This window comes from Girardinichthys multiradiatus, chromosome 8 (genome assembly GCF_021462225.1).
Source record: "Girardinichthys multiradiatus isolate DD_20200921_A chromosome 8, DD_fGirMul_XY1, whole genome shotgun sequence".
Taxonomy (NCBI): Eukaryota; Metazoa; Chordata; class Actinopteri; order Cyprinodontiformes; family Goodeidae; genus Girardinichthys; species Girardinichthys multiradiatus.
Genome location: NC_061801.1, coordinates 26,869,218 through 26,886,995, shown reverse-complemented (window position 1 = coordinate 26,886,995; position 17,778 = coordinate 26,869,218). Strand labels below are relative to the sequence as shown.

Here is a 17,778-nt window from a genome sequence, read left to right as displayed (position 1 = left end):
TTTTGTAAAATGCATCTCTGTGATGTTTTTGGGTCCTGCACTTTCAGTTGCATGCTCATTTCACTTTTATTCAGTGAAGAGTACCCAAGGTTGCAACTTATTCAGAAAGCATAACAGGTTTTTAAAAGTGACAGATGTTTTAGGTTAAATGTGCAGTTTGGAACTTGAATTTAAATTACAGTTTCAAAGTATTAAATACTAATTTTGATCAAAGAAATTGACCCAAATGTGTATTTTTATTCTGAAAACAAAAACTTTCAGATTTCTAAATAAAGGCACCAGAAAGTTAAATAGAAACCAGGATGTACAGAGAATTAGAAAAGTAGATCTTTCATTGTGCAGGGCAGCAGAGCTACTCTAGCACTAAATATCTCTGTATTCAAAAAGCATAAAGTCATCAATCATCATCATTCAGGTGTAGTACAGTAAACACACCTCCTGTAAAGAATAACTCCTCCCACTTCCTGCACACCTGCATATAGGCTCATCTGTGGTAGGTATCAGCAACACAGAGCCTCCCACATTCTTCTGGATCTCATCTTAACTCCATTTGAACTAAAGCCTGGTAAGAAAAACATTTTTGGAAATACTACTATGACTATTGTATTTTGGCAAATAAGATTTAGAATATAATTATATTAAAGTATGTTTTTAAGATTTGTACTAAGTAAATAAATTATTTACATTTGAAAACACATATTTTAGATGGAATTCAATATAATAGTTTAAGTTAAATTTTAGAAAAAAGCTTTCTTTGCGCAAATTAATTATGTTTTTTTCCAGTTCGGTTTCATTCAAAGCTATCATCGCAGCTACTTGTCAGCTGGTAGCGAGCTGATATGAAAAACTGGAATGACAGTCCATTTCCTGCAGAACAAAGTGTCTCCTTGTGCAGGTGGAAGTCACTCTGAATATTTTCTAGGTCATTTTCCCAAGTTCTATCTTTCATCTGAACAACGGCTGCCTGTCTCCTGCTGTGGGTCCTTTGTGGTGTTGTGGGAACGGTGTTGCGAGGATCAAGTGACAGAGACACAGAGAGGTTCACTTGACCGCTAATCAGCCACTGAAGCCCTGCACAACACACACAAACACACGCACACAGAGACAAAAATATGCTGCCTTACACTGTTTTACATTCAAACAACCGTCATGCTAGATGGGCAGGAGAACATGTGAGCACCTGATAAAACCTTAGATTCAAGCATTCGGCCACAAATCATTAAGCCTAGTTAAATTTTGTCTTCTTTTTTTTTTTAAATTCAACATAAATCTCATTATCACAGTAAAAGGCTGTAAATGTCCTCAGCTCATCCTGAGAGGCTCTTCTTTGGCTCATTTACATTTTGATTTCACAATGGCTGGAGTTTAAGCTGAATTTGCACTCAGCTGAGAATTACACATTCAAGTGGCTATGACCATAAAGTCGTCCGTCTCTTCGATGCAGATGGTTAGTCTGAACGGCCACTGGCCGCCTGTAAATCCACTCACTGAAAAGCTTCTTTCATCATCTTCAGTGGGCGATCAGTGGAATTGACTATTAGACCCTACTTGTATTTCCATTAAAAAAGGCCAGCCAAATGCAGCAGTGAAGCCCATTTGCTCAAGGGCTTTTACTGAAACTAGATCCATTGTAAGGACAGCTTTGAATTACTTAAATGTCTTAAAAAAGATCATTCAGGTTGACATTTCTACTTGTGTGTTTTTGCAATGATTACTTTTTAAATGTGAACCTGTTAGAACCATCAGAGACAGACACGAATCCTTTGCCTGACTCCAAAACTGTGAAATAACCCTTTATTGGAACAGAATCAGAAGATGCTAATTGGACACCAACTTTAGAGCCATTACAGCCACCTTTTCTTGCAGTGCTTACGCTGCACAACACAGGGGGCAACTGCTAACCACTGAGTGGATGTGCAAATACATAAAGTTAATCTTCTCGGTGTAACCAGAGTTTAACCTCATGTTCTCTTCTCTCAAAGCTGATCATCATGGCCTCTAGCATCTCTGTGAGAAGCTTCTCTATGAACCGCCCCTCGTTTTCCAGTCGTTCACTGATGGACACTGGCCGGACTCGGTCCAGAGCGTCTGTCTCTTTTGCTGCATCCAGCCCGCTGACCCGTTCAGCCTCCATCAGCCAGGATCTCAACGGACCAATGAGCCTCCAGCTGAATGGACTGCATGGCAACAGCACCAACGACAAGGAGGCCATGCAGAGTCTCAACAGCCGCCTGGCCAACTATCTGGATAAGGTAGGAGGTGTAATAGAGAACAGCATTGTTAGATCACAGGAAATGGTAAAGGATCCAGATCGATGTAACCTGAAACACTATCTTTGTCTTTGTTTCTTTAAGGTGCGCTCACTGGAGCGCTCCAATGCCGACCTAGAGTTGAAGATCAAGCAGCTAATGATCGAGCGCATTCCCAAAGGTCATGATCTTGATTCAATGATGGCCCAGGCGCATGCTGTTGAGCAAGAGGTGGGCATGAAGGGATCTGCAGCCACCTTGAACAGACAACCCTATTTATAGGGTTTAACTTTACAGATATCATTCTGCAATACTCAAAATAATGTCTTTCATTGTATCATTTTATATAAACAAAATAAATAAATAATGGTAGCAGTCGTATTTAAACATCTGAGTCAATGTGAACCAAAACAAAAATATACTGATCATTTCGCTCCTCTTAAGAGAACAGAATTACATCCTGCTTCGCAGTTGTAGGCAGTTCTTGTAAATATGTGTGAAAGGCCTTAAAAAAAAACCTCTTTTTTTATTGCAGTAGCAAAATATTGCATTGAAAACATTGCTGCAGTTCTCAAAACAACAACAAACAGCTATCTCCTAATTTAAGTTGTTTTTTCCCACACTGTATGAAGGTCCTTAAAGTAAAGGTTGGATTTCTCATTTATTTTCATTGTGAGAATATATCACTGCAATAATAGATAAACCAAATGACTGGTACCACGATTTGTTGCATCACTAAGACCTCCTCTAAATTAAAGGTTGAAGTATTTCACATAGAGCAATTCCAATTTTATATTTCACGTGTTTGATTTTAGAGTGCAGAGGAACCTTTAACTAGTAAACCATATCCCTTTCTTAGCAAATAAATTTGATGCTTGTTTAGACTCTCAACAGAATTTGGAAAGACAAGAAAACTGTTGATCTTCATGAGATCTTCATGGTTGAAATAAAATAGCTACTCTTCTTAACATGCCCATAACGACAGTCAGAGCAACAATTTTAAAAGTTTAAAACGACTGGAACAGTGACAAACATGACTGGAGCAGGATGTTTAGCTTACTACAACACGCAGTGACAAGGATGGAAATGGAGGGGAAAAAAATCTTCAACACTCGTTAGAAAAGTGCAGCAAAGTTTTCATTGTGACATCGTGCAACTTGAAAGGAAAATTAGTTTATTTTTTTTTAGATCTTTCTCTCATCTTTACTAGGGGTGCCATTAATCTTAAATGCCACTGTACCTGCTGTTTGAGGAAAAAAAGAACATAAGTTATGTTTACTTAAATGTGTTTATATATTAAATTTATTTCAAACATGGTTAAACATCCATCATATGAACATTTTACATTTTCACATATTGCATTTCCCTCTCACAGGTTTAAAAAGGAGTTGCTGGAAGTATAAATTTATCATCCAACTCCTTCACATGAATTTTACAACTACTGTACAATTATTTAACTATTTGCTCTACTTATGCAATATTTAGTTTTCTTACTGCACAACAGCAAAAGAAAAAACAAAACAATATAACAATATTTCTGTATTTTTACTCTGTGATTTAACAGCTTTTCTTCATGTTGATATTTCCTTAGTATTTTGTATATATTTTAAAACTTATTATATTATAAATGTTTGCTCTGTGCTGACATTCATTTTGTTTAATATTCCACCATTTAATCCTTGAACATGATTTATCTTACTTTATGCAACCGAATGTAAATAAATCTGATGTTGAGAGTTACTGAGCTACACTACTGTACATTCATCTTTATTAGATCATAAAACACACAGAAGAATGTAGGGATTCGACCTTCTCACTCGGAATTAATGAGTTGTGTTTAACCACTGTTAATATTAATCAGGTTAGGAAGAAGACCTTGGAAAACGCTCGTCTCATGTTGGAGATCGATAATGCTAAACTGGCTGCCGATGACTTCAGAATCAAGTGAGTGATTAAAGATGATTAAGATTCACGATGAGTAAAATGTTTGTTTTTCAAATGATAAAACCTTTTAAGTGCCTCTTGAGTGCTAAGATTTATTATGCTTTTGTTCCTTTCTTTTTCCAAAGAGCATTAGTCTGATCATATTTGAATGTCTTAGATTCCCCTTCCTTAATGAAAGAATAAAGGACAATTACTCAGTCTGATAAATATCACCATGACATCTTAATAACCTGATAAAAACTGCAAAGTACATTTTTGTGATTGGTCCAAAATAAACAAATTGACAAGATCAAAATGGTCCAACTTATGACTATATGGGGCCATGAAAAAGTCCCGCTTCCTTATTTTGTGTTTTTTTTGACACACCTAAATATTACAGATCCTCAATCAAATCTTAATTTTACACAAAGATAACCTGAGCAAATACAGAACGCATTTTTCAAAAGTTGATTTCTGCTGAACTGCCTTTAACTATCATTGTTTGCAAAAACTGGCAATGAGTCATTTACACCACTGTGTGGAATATTTTCCACAATCTTCTCTGCACAGTTGATTTCCCACATTGTGTGCTTGAATTACCTATTTATCGTCAAAACAAAACATCTCAATTAGAATAAAGACTTTGACTTGGCTGCTCAGTGTGATTTATCGGAGTCCCAAAGCCCCAGAAGCAGCTCTGCAAGCCTTTACAGACTGACACACCTCATCTGTAAGTGCATTTCTTTAGATTGGGGCATGATGTGTTGATTTTGAGATCTTTATCCTACATCATGCTGTTAGACAGGTCCTGTTTAAGTGATTTCTAAATTCCACAGATCTGACAGTGATCAGACCTGGATGTGGCTAGTGAAACTAACCACAAAATGTGGTTAACAGTTAATTCCTGACTTAACATGGGTGGAATAATATTCTGATAAGACCACATAGCTTTTTTGTCTTAGTTAAAAAGACCATCATTTGAAAACAGCTCTTGTGTTTACTTAGGTTATCATAGATTAACTTTTTGGTGCATCATCTGAAATTTGTGTCTCATAATAATGTGACAAACAAATCCTTAAGGGGCAAATAGTTTTTCACAGTGTATGTCTCCCTCAGATGAGTCCTTGCAGAAAACTAACACCAAGGTAAATGTTTGCAATGATTACTTAAGTCATGCCATGCGTGAAGGAAAAGGGAGACTCACAATCCTTCAACACACAATAAGCGAAGATCTGTTATAATAATATATAACGAGGTCACCTTGAGAGACCTGATGTTCTCGTGAGGAACCTGCGCTGTTATCAGAAAGGCACTACTATGAAAAATGGAATTTCATGAACTTTGTTATTTTTTCTGTTTTAAGACCTTGATCTCACTGTGTAAAGAGCGTTCTGGTAATTCAGGTTATGATCTGTTGCATAAATAACACAGAAAACAATAAAACCAAAACATATGTGCCCACATGCAAGTGCTCTCTCTCTCTCTCTCTCTCTCTCTCTCTCTCTCTCTCTCTATATATATATATATATATATATATATATATACTAGTTATAAATATTAGTTCTTATTATTTCTGGAATAATAGACAGTCTCTGCTTGTTATAAGAAGCATTTCTCCTATAAGCTGCTGCAGCCATTACTTTTACGGTCAGACAATAAAGGTTTCTTTTTTGTTATTCTGAAAGATTTTCTACATTTTTATGCATTTTTCTGTTTCCTGAACTTTGCAAGATGGGAAACTGAGTTGGTGATGTGTCAGTCTGTGGAAAGAGACTGTGTTGCCCTGAAGAAGGCTAAGACCGACCATGAGCAGATCATTGCTTCTCTGAGAGGAGACTTGGACAGCCTTAAAGAGGAGCTTTATTTTCTCAAGAAAAACCATGAGGAGGTAGGCTTCCTTTTGCACAACTTTGTCCCTTCTCTTCTTGCCTGCCTCCAGATTCACATGAACTGCAGTTTTTTCCTCTGTTTGGCAGCATTTACCCCACATTTGTGCGGTCCTGTTTTCCCCATGATGTCTTTCATTGTAGCACCTGAACTCACAGATAACACATTGTTTAATACAAGCCTGACCCAATTTAGTGGTCTAAGTAGTTTTTGTGGAGCCACACTGAGGTGGAACTCTGGTTACCATCAACAAAAGGCAAGCAGATCTGGTTGCCACAAAAATGCACTTTGGATGCAATCAACTGATTCAAAGTGCCCTCTAGAGAAGATAAACTTACCGTACTCTCACTAAATAATGCACTGATCTAAAACCCAACCCCCTAGTTCTCTCTAAGTTTAAATTAAAATTATTTTTAATAAGGTTTTTGGCCTTAATTATTGAGTTTCAAATAAAAATGACTATCCGAGACTGCAATAGATCATGCAAAGTAACCAGGACCCTAATTCTTTGGTCCATTGCATTTAGGTTTTGATCAATGTGAAACACCAATGCACAAAGCTCTACAGTTATTGGCACCGTTGGTAAAATTTCTTAAAGGAAATTAATCTTTTACTGCACAGAATAATATCAGACAGAACATTTTTGAAAAATACCCCTTTGATTTATTCAGATGGGAATAAAAGCGAATAAATGATTTTTATTAAAATCTCCAGAGCCACAATTATTGACATCACTAACAATTCCTATAAAATAAATAGAATCAAAGCAGTTTTTGTTTTTGTGCAATTTATACTTCACTTTACTTACTTCACTTTTAAAAATCAGAGTGTAAAAAATGTTTTATTTGATGATAATTTCTTGGGGTTGGAATACATACTATGACAAATAGGCTCATTTCTTTCAGCGAATATGTAAAATGGGTAAGATGGGGAAACTTTCCATCCAAGTCAGATTTGTGTTTATCTTTGTATGTCAGAAGGTGGCTACAAGAAAATAGCAGCCCAAAACTTCCATTTATCAGAATAATAATAAATATATTATGAAATCTATGAGAATCCAGTAATTTGGCATTATACTTAAAAATAAAAGTTTATTTTTAAAGGAGTCGAACATCTGAATATTTACATGACTTTACCCTTTGCTAGACGTAACATTTTAAGTATCCGGATACCAATAAAAAAAAGCATCAGATCTTTATATTAGATAAATCCAACCTCAGATAAAACATACATACGGTGTGTCTAAATTAATTAAATATGATCTAGATCAGGGTGTGTAGTGTGAAAAATGCCTTCATTCTTCAATTAATTTGATTAAATTCAATTCAGGCTAAGCCAAACCAATCCAATCAATTCACTCCAGTCTATTACAGATTCAGTTTAATTTAATTCAACACAGTATAATTCAATTCAGTTCAGTTCTTCTTGTTGCATGGGGAAATTGTAGTCTGGCGTTTGACTCTTTTAAACATTTGACTCTATTAAACAAGTCAAGTAAATGCTTGACACAGAGAGATGTTTGTGCTGCCTTTAGGTTTCTCTAATAATGGAGTTGTGCGTTTTGGCCAAAACATCTGTCCTTTAGTGCCATCTGACCATAAAACGTGTTTCAGAACTATTGCAAATTTCCACTTTACAAACCTGAGCTTCAATGCCTGGTGGTTTGTAAAGGTGACTGACTTTTGTCCTTGCAAACTTTCAAAACTAGCTATGCGAGTTTATTTTATTTTAATTGTACCGTCATCAGCTACTTCTTACCTTATTAATCTTACTAAAGCAGCATTGGTGTACTTGGTCATCAGTCACTGTTATTGCAATTTGACCACTTTAAAAAAAATAATGACACAGTATTGTATTTAATGGTGTGTTACTCATCAGAGGTTGTTTATCTATTTATAAGGCAATTTCTTCAGTTGTAAAACCTTTTAACCTACAGTGTCTTAAAAATATTCATACCCCTTCTTTTTCCATGGGAGCAAAATGCAAACATCCACCACTCTTTTTAGATTTGAGTTATTTTTATAAATGTATCATTTAACTGGTGCTTTACAATAATGCTCTGCTTATTGTTGGTCTGTCACATAAAATCCAAATAAAATACATTTAGGTATGTGAAAAAGGTTAATGGGTAGGAATACCTTTGCGAGGCACGGTTGTTTTTATTAAGTGTGTATGTATGTGACAGTGTAGGGGATCTACACCTCAGCAGAAATAAAAGAGGGTAAGAATAAAACCCAGTGGTAAAATGAGCTTAGTCTAATCAGGTATTAATGAGGAACGTCTAAATAATGAAAATCCACTCTGCAACAAGTTTTAGTTTCTCGCAACTGCTCTCAGTTTTATAATACAAGTTTGCACAGATGTTAAACATGGTGCAAACATTTGATCTTATACAGAATGAACACATGCTCAAAGTATGACAAAGCAAACATGACGTGTGTTATTATTAATTCTCCTGAAGGAACTTGAGCAGGTGAGGTCTCGCATCGCCAGGGACGAGGTGAACGTTGAGGTGGACTCTGCCAGTGGGCCGGAGCTGGGTACCATTCTGTCTGAACTGCGCTCCCAGTATGAGGGGATCGTTAAGAAAAACAAGGAGCAGGCGGAGCAGTGGTATCGCAAGAAGGTCTGGGCAAATTCAAAGCATTTTTTAATTCATGTCCACTATATAGAGCTTATAGAAAGGCAAAAGTCACACTGTTGAAATACTTCCCTTGTGCAGCTGGAGACGGTGCAAAATGAGGTGAAGGAGAGCAATGAGGCCTTGAGGGGAGCCCAGGGAGAGCTGACTGAGAGGCAGCGCTTCCTGCAGACGCTGGAGGTGGAGCTGGACAGTCTGCACAAACAGGTGAGCTACTGCTGCTGGAATGCAGAAGTTAGATAAAATGGACAACTTAACATTGCATGGGACACTTGGTTAGCATTTACCCTTCAGGATGCAGAAGTCTTGAGTAGATACAGATAAATAAGAAAAAAAAGATCAAGTAAGATAAAAATGATAAAGGGAGTCAAATCTCCTCTTCTGGAACTGTACAAACATCAACTTAAGTAAATAAAGCAATGCAAACACCACAACCTAGATTCTAAAATGACAGTTATACGTATTAACCTTGAACAAAAGCACACTGGCTTATTTAACAGTATGAAAGAGAGGCTGGTTTCAGGAGAGATGGCAACTACAAAGAAAATCCTTAAAGGAATTAACCTTCAGTCTTAACCAGACAAGTTTCTTTTTTGTTGTATCTCTCATACATTTCCAAGTTGCAGCACTCTACAGTCTGGGAACTCGTTTATTTTTTTTGCTATGTGTTTTTTCTTTCCTTGTAATCCCATGCTGACAGTGAACATGTTCTACCACGTTGATAAGACACGCAACAGCACGTGGGATTCAGTTGCTAAATAGTACGGGGGTTACTTCCAGCGCTAAGATGGCTAATTGTTTTAGAGGTGGGTGTGTTTACTTTGGGTACCAAAGTGTTATCAGTTCTAAGGAATCTGCTGATTGTTGTCAGAGAAGCTACTCTGAGACATTCTTGTGGTTAGACTACCACAGCAATACACCTTCTGATGCAACTTGAGGAAACTAGAGATCCATAGCTTTTTTGAATCGCTTTAAATCATCAAACTGCAAAACACGGTACAATTATAACAGCATTACAGGTTTTTATGTACGGAGTCTTTTAATCTCGCAACTTCTGATATTTCTATTGTAGTGATGTTAAGCTACATCAAATTTTAGATTAAATCAACCTCAAAATCCAACACAATCAACCTGTAGAGTGAACAGTTCTTTGACAGAGCTATCTGTATTAGACTTAAAGAAGCACGCGGAAATCTCTCTTTTTTCATATGGATTCAAAATTTCTTTTAAATCACTTCAAAGTATAAAGTTCCAAATAAATGGAAAACGTATTAATGGAAGCATCAAAATCAGGAGTCAAATTTATTATCAGCCACTATATTCCAATGACACAACTGCGTATGGGGACACAATGCCTCGCCTTATTGTCAGAAAATTATCTGACTACTTTCATAGCACTGAAATTTATTTCCCAGACTGTCAGTTGATCCTTAAATGTGAAAGTGAGGCAGTGATGGTGACATCATGATAACTGGAATAAATGGGCAAACCTGCTAGGACAGTGGTGTCTTGGATCCATTTATCTTAATTTGACTCATCAAATGGGAGTCGGGGAAACACGAGGGCTGACTCACATGGAGAGACAAGGGTGACTGTGGATTGACCTTTCCATGTTTCTTTCTGGATTTTAAAGTTTACACAATAACTTTATAAACCTTCATAAAGCTATTAATTGCTTAGTTGTATATGAGAAAGCTGCCGCTGGCAAAAATAAGAGCTTGCTTTGACAAAATCGATCCTATAAGGCCGTTTAAACTGACATCTGGGATATATTTAAATTTTTCGCCCCACAGATTGCAGCTCTGGAGGGTAACCTGGGTGAGACGGGTCAGACGTATTCTGCTGAGATGGAGCGGCTGCAGGTCACCCTGAGCCAGATGGAGGACAACCTCTCCCAGCTCAGGCTGGACATGCAGCGTACCAAGACCGACTACGAGCAACTTCTGCGCATCAAGCAGAACCTGGAAATGGAGATTGCTACCTACAGGCGTCTGCTGGAGGGAGAGGAATCGTGAGTTTTGATGCTAACAAAGGTTTTCACCTCATTGCTTAGAATGTTTTTGTGTATTAGTTAAGCTACAAATTCAGACAGTAACAGACATTAGACATCTTGAATGATTTCAGTCATGACCTAGAATACCTAATAAGTAAAAACTGTAAAACTCTTTCCTTCAATGCCTTTTGTCATCTCTTTCCGGCTCAGCTGTGACCCACCTTGCAGTTGACTTGCATGCTTGCACACATTATTTTCTCATGGATTATGACTTGGGTTGGGTAATTGTCTTGTTTTGTTTTGTCTGGTACTAGGCTGCTGGTTCTTTAATGGTACACGGGTCAATAAATTCCTTTCATGTGTACAGACTCCATTATCAAGCTGCAGCAGTTCTTTTGGAGATAAATTCCCATGTTTGCTGTCTTATGTAAAAACACGACACCACTCCTGACTAAATGGATATTCTGAAGAAGAGCAAACACTCATTCATGTAAACACCGACCGCACCTGCTCAGACAGTGCATCTTTAAATCAACTTTACATTAACAACCTTGGGAAAAGCAGCTATTATCACAACAGATCAAGGAAAACAGAATACTATGCGGTGTAATTTAAATGTAAAATAGCAATGATTCGCAATATATCTATATGTCCTCATCTGTTATCACATCCTTCAGCTAAAATAACGGCATTAAAATGTATTGCTCAAATGGAACCAATCTATATTATTTTGATATTTCAAACAGTATATTCCAGCTCTAGGTCAAACTGCCCTTGTCCAGTTTGTATCCCTGTTTTGTATTTCATATATATTACCATTTTGTATCTGTGCGTGTGAACTGACACACGGTTGATGCAAAATATCCTGTAGGAGATGGTTCCTTTTCATTCTTAAAAAATGTTGGGTACAAAAACTGAACACCTGCAATATGCCAGCAAGGTGGAATGAAAAGAATGCTGATTTTCCATATTAAATGTGTCCATTGTTTTTCACATTACATTTTTATCAAATTACAAACAGTAATTCCAAATGAAGTTAGCTCTCAAGAGAAAACATTTGTTGTAGCTTCCTTTTTTGGGTTTTGAGAAAAATCTGCTGCAGATTCATGTTCTAAACTTTAGACTTCAAGCAACCTGAAAACCTAAAAAGCAAAATGAGATGAATTATGTAAATTTGTGATTTTCAGCCATAGAGTAAATCTATGCTTGTTAACTTTAAACAAGTGAGCTTTATCTGTTTCAAGTTAAAATAGTTGTCAGTTTGTTCTTCAAACTTAAATAACCAATAAGGAAAAGTGAGTTAGCATAAAGGTTTTGCAAAGAAGCGTACATACTTTAGCCGAATGGGGGCATACATTAGATATATTTCATTATATGTCTTGAGATAATAAGTAATATATTATAAGTTTCCCTTAAAGAGGCTAATTTTGCTATAACTGTTGTTTATTTCTATAATTGCCTTCAAACAACTAATTTATTATCAGTTTATATTACAGTGTGGAAAAATACATAAAACACACAATGAAACAAAATGTAATTTCACTTATGCTTTAGGTTTTAAACTTAGCCAGGCATATCTGGGTTATACAGCAGAAGGATAATCCAAAGCACACATGCATGTCCTTCTCTTAATGGCTCAAAATGAAGGTTTTGGATTGGTCTACTGAAAGACTGAATTTTAATCTGATTAAGTAGCTGTGGCATGACTATAAACAAGCTGTTCATGCTTGGAAGCCTTCAGATGGGGCTGGACAAAAAGAGTGTGCCTAATTTCCTCCACAGCGATGTAAAAGATTCATTGCAAGTTAATACAAATAACTGATGGCCACTGTTGCTGACAAAGGTGGCACAATCTGTTATGGCAATTACTTTTTGATAGAGCCAGGTTGGTTTAGATAGCTTCTTTGGCTTAATAAATAAAATTGTCATCGGAAAACCACTTTTTGTATTAATGCAGGTTATCTTTTCATGATAATAATTAATATTATTTAATTTTGATTGATGATTTGAAATTTGTAGGTGCGCTAAAATAGCAAACGTTTTCATAGCACTATAGTTCAAAACACCACGAATTAACTCTTTTATGTGATCCTAACCGGTTTTATTTCTCCCCTCAGAGCCAAAGAGGTTCTTGCTCCACCAAAAAGTAAGTCCTTAGTTTTTAACTTTCTTTTGCATGTTTGTTAGATTTATTTGTATGTAAAGTGGATCCGATAGATTCTAAGGGAAGTATTAAATTGTGCTCAGATCGGATCAGCTCGGACGCAATAAACTGTCAGGCTTAAATGGCAACAGAAAGAAAAGGGATTTGATATCAAGAGCTCAAAAGCAGAGTTAGAGTGAAGACGTTGGATGAAGTGGATTAGCAAAATAATAATAATAGCAAAAAAGGAAACTGCCTTGGAAGACCTAGGAACAATGACATGTGAGAAAAGTAAAGCCTAGGTAAATCAAAAGTTGCTATCTGAAGCATATTTACAGATAATTACAGCCCCGCAATCCCTAACTGGATTAGGTGGATATACGATATGGAAAGATGGATGGAAATATTACCTGAGGCGGGACAAGTATGATAACACACCCAAGAGGCCCAGGAATAATTACAACTCTATGAATGGCAAACAAAGAAAACACAGTGAAGATCTCAGCTCCTGAAGCAACAACTGAGGATGGGACAGTATTTATCCCAGTTTTGGAACTGTGTTTTAATTTGACTGACTCATGCTGGTGGGTTAGCAAACAGGAGACTGCTTTGGAAATTATTTGACTGGGAAGCAAAAGACAAAAACAGAGTAAACAGAGTTGTCTTTAGGGACAGTTGAAACGTCAAGCTGCTTTTAAAAGACAGGGGTTTAGAAGGGAAGAACACTGAACACAGGTAATATTAAGTAGTTTGATTCATTAACCAAAGTTTAGCATACTGTTCCAGTTACATCAAATTGCTTCTTGTTCTTTCATTATAAGATTCATCAATATTTTTCTCATTAAAGTTATATCACTGAATCTATCCAATAAATAAAGGTCTAATGATAATATTGACAAATTTTCACCAGAAGTTGAATGACATAGGGAATACATTTAAATTAATACTCTTTAGAAAAGCACCTTTTGACAGCTTCAGTGCATCTTCTTTATCCGGCAAATTGTCTCATGCATTGCTTAGGTGGGATTTTGATCTATTCTTTTACACAAACTGTCTTCAAATCTAGAAGGTTCTGAGGAGCTCCTCTAAGAATTCTGATCCTCTGTTCTTCCCATAATTTTTCAATTCACATTGGATGATTGACCCTGATGTTATGTTACTTATATAAATATCCCAGTGCATTTCCTAACTGATCCCTTCTTCAATTATATGGTGTTTGCCAGTACCCTAACAGCCACATATCATGATGTTCCCACCTCCAAACATTCATTTCATGGTGATTTTGGAGTGATTGGGCATTTCTCAAAAAATGGTTGGTGCAACATCATCCAGATAGCTCAATGTTGGTCTCAAAAGCATTTAATTGGCTTTAAACAAGCTTTAACATGCTTTTTCTTCAGCGGTGCAAGGGGTTTGCATAGAGGCCATTGTAGTTGAGTGCATTTCTTATTGTTTTATAATAAAAGTACTAGTGTGTGTACTCTGCCCTCTGACAGGTCCTTGACTCCTGGGCAGCTCTTGGGATCATTGTTTTGGCTTCTTGGTCAGAAATCTTGGAAGGAACACCTAATTGTGATTGATTTTTGGTGAAATTATGTCAGGTTCATGAGTTTAATGACATGTCTGTCACCCACCAGGCCATCAGTATGTTTTGCAATAAGGTTGCAATTGTCTTGAGAGAACTCTTCACTTTTGCACATCATGACGTGCTTCCTGTGCAATGCCTTGGTAATACGAACCCTTTTTACAAACCATCAATTAGAACAAAACCAACTGATATTAATTTGCATTCAGAAACTAGGATTGTTTCTAAATAATTGTAGACTCCCACTAGTTACTTGGCTTCCCTTGCAGATGTTGTCTTCATGTGGTCAATACTTATTTCTTGTGTCTTTTCACATTGTTACAAATAACTCTGCTTATGGACAATTCTTTTAATTTCTTTGTGTAAATAACTCGGGTTGTTCCCAACAACTGGTGTGAATTTCATGTCAATTGGCCCATTAGAAATAGAACTCAGAAGCTGACATACTGTAAGCTCACACCATCATCCACTCTGCCTGATTTCCTTCAGCCTCGGAGTTCTGTTCCTCTAAGCTAAATGTGTTTATCTTTTTGGTTGTTTGTCAATTGAATCTGTAAATAAAAAAAATAAAAAAAACATGATCCATGTCGCACACATTCATGCTTAGTGTGATTGATTTATACATTTGTTAAAAAAATGATTTCACTAAGCGTTAATTTTTTTTAAAACTCATTTGATTAAGTCTTGTCTCCTTTCTGTGCAGAAGAGCCAGACGTCCGCACCAGAAAGATTGTGAAGGTGGTGACTCAAACGATGATCAATGGGAAAGTGGTGGATGAGTCCAGTGAGGTGGAGCAGATTGAGGAGACAAAGAAATAGAAGAAGGAAAAAGAAAGTTATTTAAAAAATGCATTGTTTGCAAAAGAAACAAAAAATAATAGAAGACAACAGTAACACCATGTTAGCCAACATTTATTAGTGGACTGAGGTTCAGCTTTACAAGAAAAAAAGTATTTCGAATGAATCTTTTGTGGAGCATGTCTTGACTATATATGTTCTTTTCTTTTAGAGAAATGTTACCAAACATTGGCTAATTGGTGACACTTTAATTTTTTAATATCTGAATAACAATACAGAACTACATCTAAATATGTGTTTTAACTTTCAGCTAAATCTGTGTGAGAGGACTTGACTTACAAATATGTTATGTTTTACTTAGATTTAGGTATTTATTTCCTAGTGTGGCTAAGTTGACTTTAATTTGATGCATGGATTTACCTCCTTTACTGAAATAATGTTTATATATCTTTGGTGTTTTTTTGACTGTACTCTAAATAAAGGCATTCTTATATTCCATTGCAAGTCTATGTCTGATGGCTGTAATAGTTTGCAAAATATGCAATTAGACTGAAAAAATACTTGCAAACTTATAAAAATTATTTAGGGAAACTAAATGATTATTGGCTTAACACATGACTGAAGCTTTTGCACGCACCATTACAATTTTACATAAATTGATCTTAATGTGGCGAAAAGATTACTACATGTCAGTATCTGAATTCTGTCTATAGAGGGGGTCACTGGTTAAACTTCACTTAATAAATGACTAACCTTTAATAAAAAAACTGGGTATTTCATGAAGAAACTTTTCCATTTAAAACATATATGTTCAGTTTGGGTGCAGGACTCTTAGTCTGCACACTGTGCAGTGATCCCCCCTTAAAATGCTTCTCTTAGATCTTTAAAAAGTTTGCTTACTTGCAGATATCCTTTTCCCCTTAAAACAATATATTAAATTTAATACTATAACTGTAATCTGGCTTTTTATGATGCCACTGAGTGGCATTACAGGACTTGATTCACAGTGGGTAATGACACTTTCTTGCCACTCTCTGTGGCTCAGGTTGATACATTTTGCACCAGAAATCATTCATCTCTGGGACATAGAATCTGTCTTCTTCTGTGGATGATATGTTTGCTGGACATTCTCATGTTGTGTATACTCATGTATGGCTGTTTGAACCGAAGAACATGGCACCTTGAGGCATCTTAAAAGAAAGAAAAAGGTGTTTCAATAAACTCAAATATCATGAATCAACCAGAAGTGTACAAAGCTTTACATCATCATCATCTGTAATTTCCCAAATTATTTAAAGGCATCATAATCTATAGGTAAATGTCTGACTGAATAAAATTGTCTTGGAGAAAGTTGTAAGCTCAAGATCTACAGAAGTACCAGAAATTTGGCTATTTGGATTTGAAATTGAGAAATACCAGTAAGACTTTGAAGGCAGGTGGAAAATCACAGCCAGCCTGAACCAAAACATTTATTGTTTGTCTAATTCAGGCGCCCCGAGATGGCCTTCACAGACTTCTTATCAAAACATTTCTCCTGGATGTTCTGTAAACACGACGCTCTGCCCCAGCAACCCCCCTCATCTGTGAACTGAACTGTATGGCCTTTTGATAAAACTTCCATCTCTTTTTGAAGGACAATGGCACCTTCGTCAGTGTTGACAGTCTAATTCTTTGCACACATGATCATACTTAAATATTGGCACCCTCACGGGTCCACCATGCCCCAGCAAAATCTTTGCTTATGTGTGTTGCTTTCCCATGCTCCTTATTTTTTACCTAAATGTGGATTTCATTTCTTCATTTCTTCGCCTTTTCATAGATTTTTTAGCTCCTTTTCATAGGTATTTAGATTTACCAGTGAAAGGAAAATATAGAGGACTTAATGATATAATTACCTCTTTAGAAAGATTGGTTTGGAACCAGCTCTTACCAGTAAAACCCAAAGGATTACTAATGTTATCTGTAGATTTTTAGCTCCTTTTCATAGATTTTTAGATTTACCAGTAAAAGGAAAATAATACTAGTCTCTTAAAAATTTGAACAAAAGTTGTTTTTACACCAGTGACTCAGCTTCCTTAGTTAGAACTCAGTGATTGCTTAGTTAAATTTCAATTATGGGACTACAACTGCATTATACCAGCGAACCCAAGGATCATTCTCTCTCGGCACTAGATGCTTTCCCCTACATAGAGGACTTAATAATATAATTACCTCTTTAGAAAGATTGGTTTAGAACCAGCTCTTACCAGTAAAACCCAAAGGATTATTAATGTTATCTATATCATTGTAATGTTGGCCAGAGAGTTTTAGATTTCTCAGAAGGATTGTAGTTTTTCTGTGTCTGTATCTGTGTTTATTTTCTTTGTGATTGTATTGTAATTGTATATACAGCGCTTTGAGTGTCTCGTTACTGAAAAGCGCTATATAAATAAACTTACCTCACCTTAAAAAATAATAAATAAATAAAAACCCTATTTCTAGTTGTTTTAAATTTTTTTTAACCATGTCCTGTCTGTCGAGTAGCGCTCAGAATTGTTGTCAGAGTGCCAAGAGGAAGTC

General features: G+C 36.2%; 1 protein-coding gene across 1 annotated transcript; it reads left to right on the top strand.

The window, feature by feature from the left end:
* The first annotated feature begins 483 nt into the window (after positions 1 to 483).
* Positions 484 to 15,717, top strand: si:ch211-243g18.2 (uncharacterized protein LOC559906 homolog). Its single transcript, XM_047372020.1, has 10 exons — positions 484 to 565; positions 1,983 to 2,252; positions 2,355 to 2,480; positions 4,111 to 4,193; positions 5,904 to 6,060; positions 8,521 to 8,685; positions 8,782 to 8,907; positions 10,494 to 10,711; positions 12,811 to 12,839; positions 15,125 to 15,717. Exons 2-10 carry the CDS (start codon positions 1,992 to 1,994, stop codon positions 15,238 to 15,240), a joined length of 1,281 nt encoding a protein of 426 aa, XP_047227976.1. The 5' UTR covers positions 484 to 565; positions 1,983 to 1,991; the 3' UTR covers positions 15,241 to 15,717.
* The last annotated feature ends 2,061 nt before the right edge of the window (positions 15,718 to 17,778 follow it).

Coding starts and splice junctions, on each gene's coding strand:
- si:ch211-243g18.2 (XM_047372020.1), top strand. CDS start 1,992: ATGGCCTCTAGCATCTCTGTGAGAAGCTTCTCTATGAACCGCCCCTCG. Junction 2,481..4,110: donor CGCATGCTGTTGAGCAAGAG/GTGGGCATGAAG, acceptor AATATTAATCAG/GTTAGGAAGAAGACCTTGGA. Junction 12,840..15,124: donor GGTTCTTGCTCCACCAAAAA/GTAAGTCCTTAG, acceptor CTTTCTGTGCAG/AAGAGCCAGACGTCCGCACC.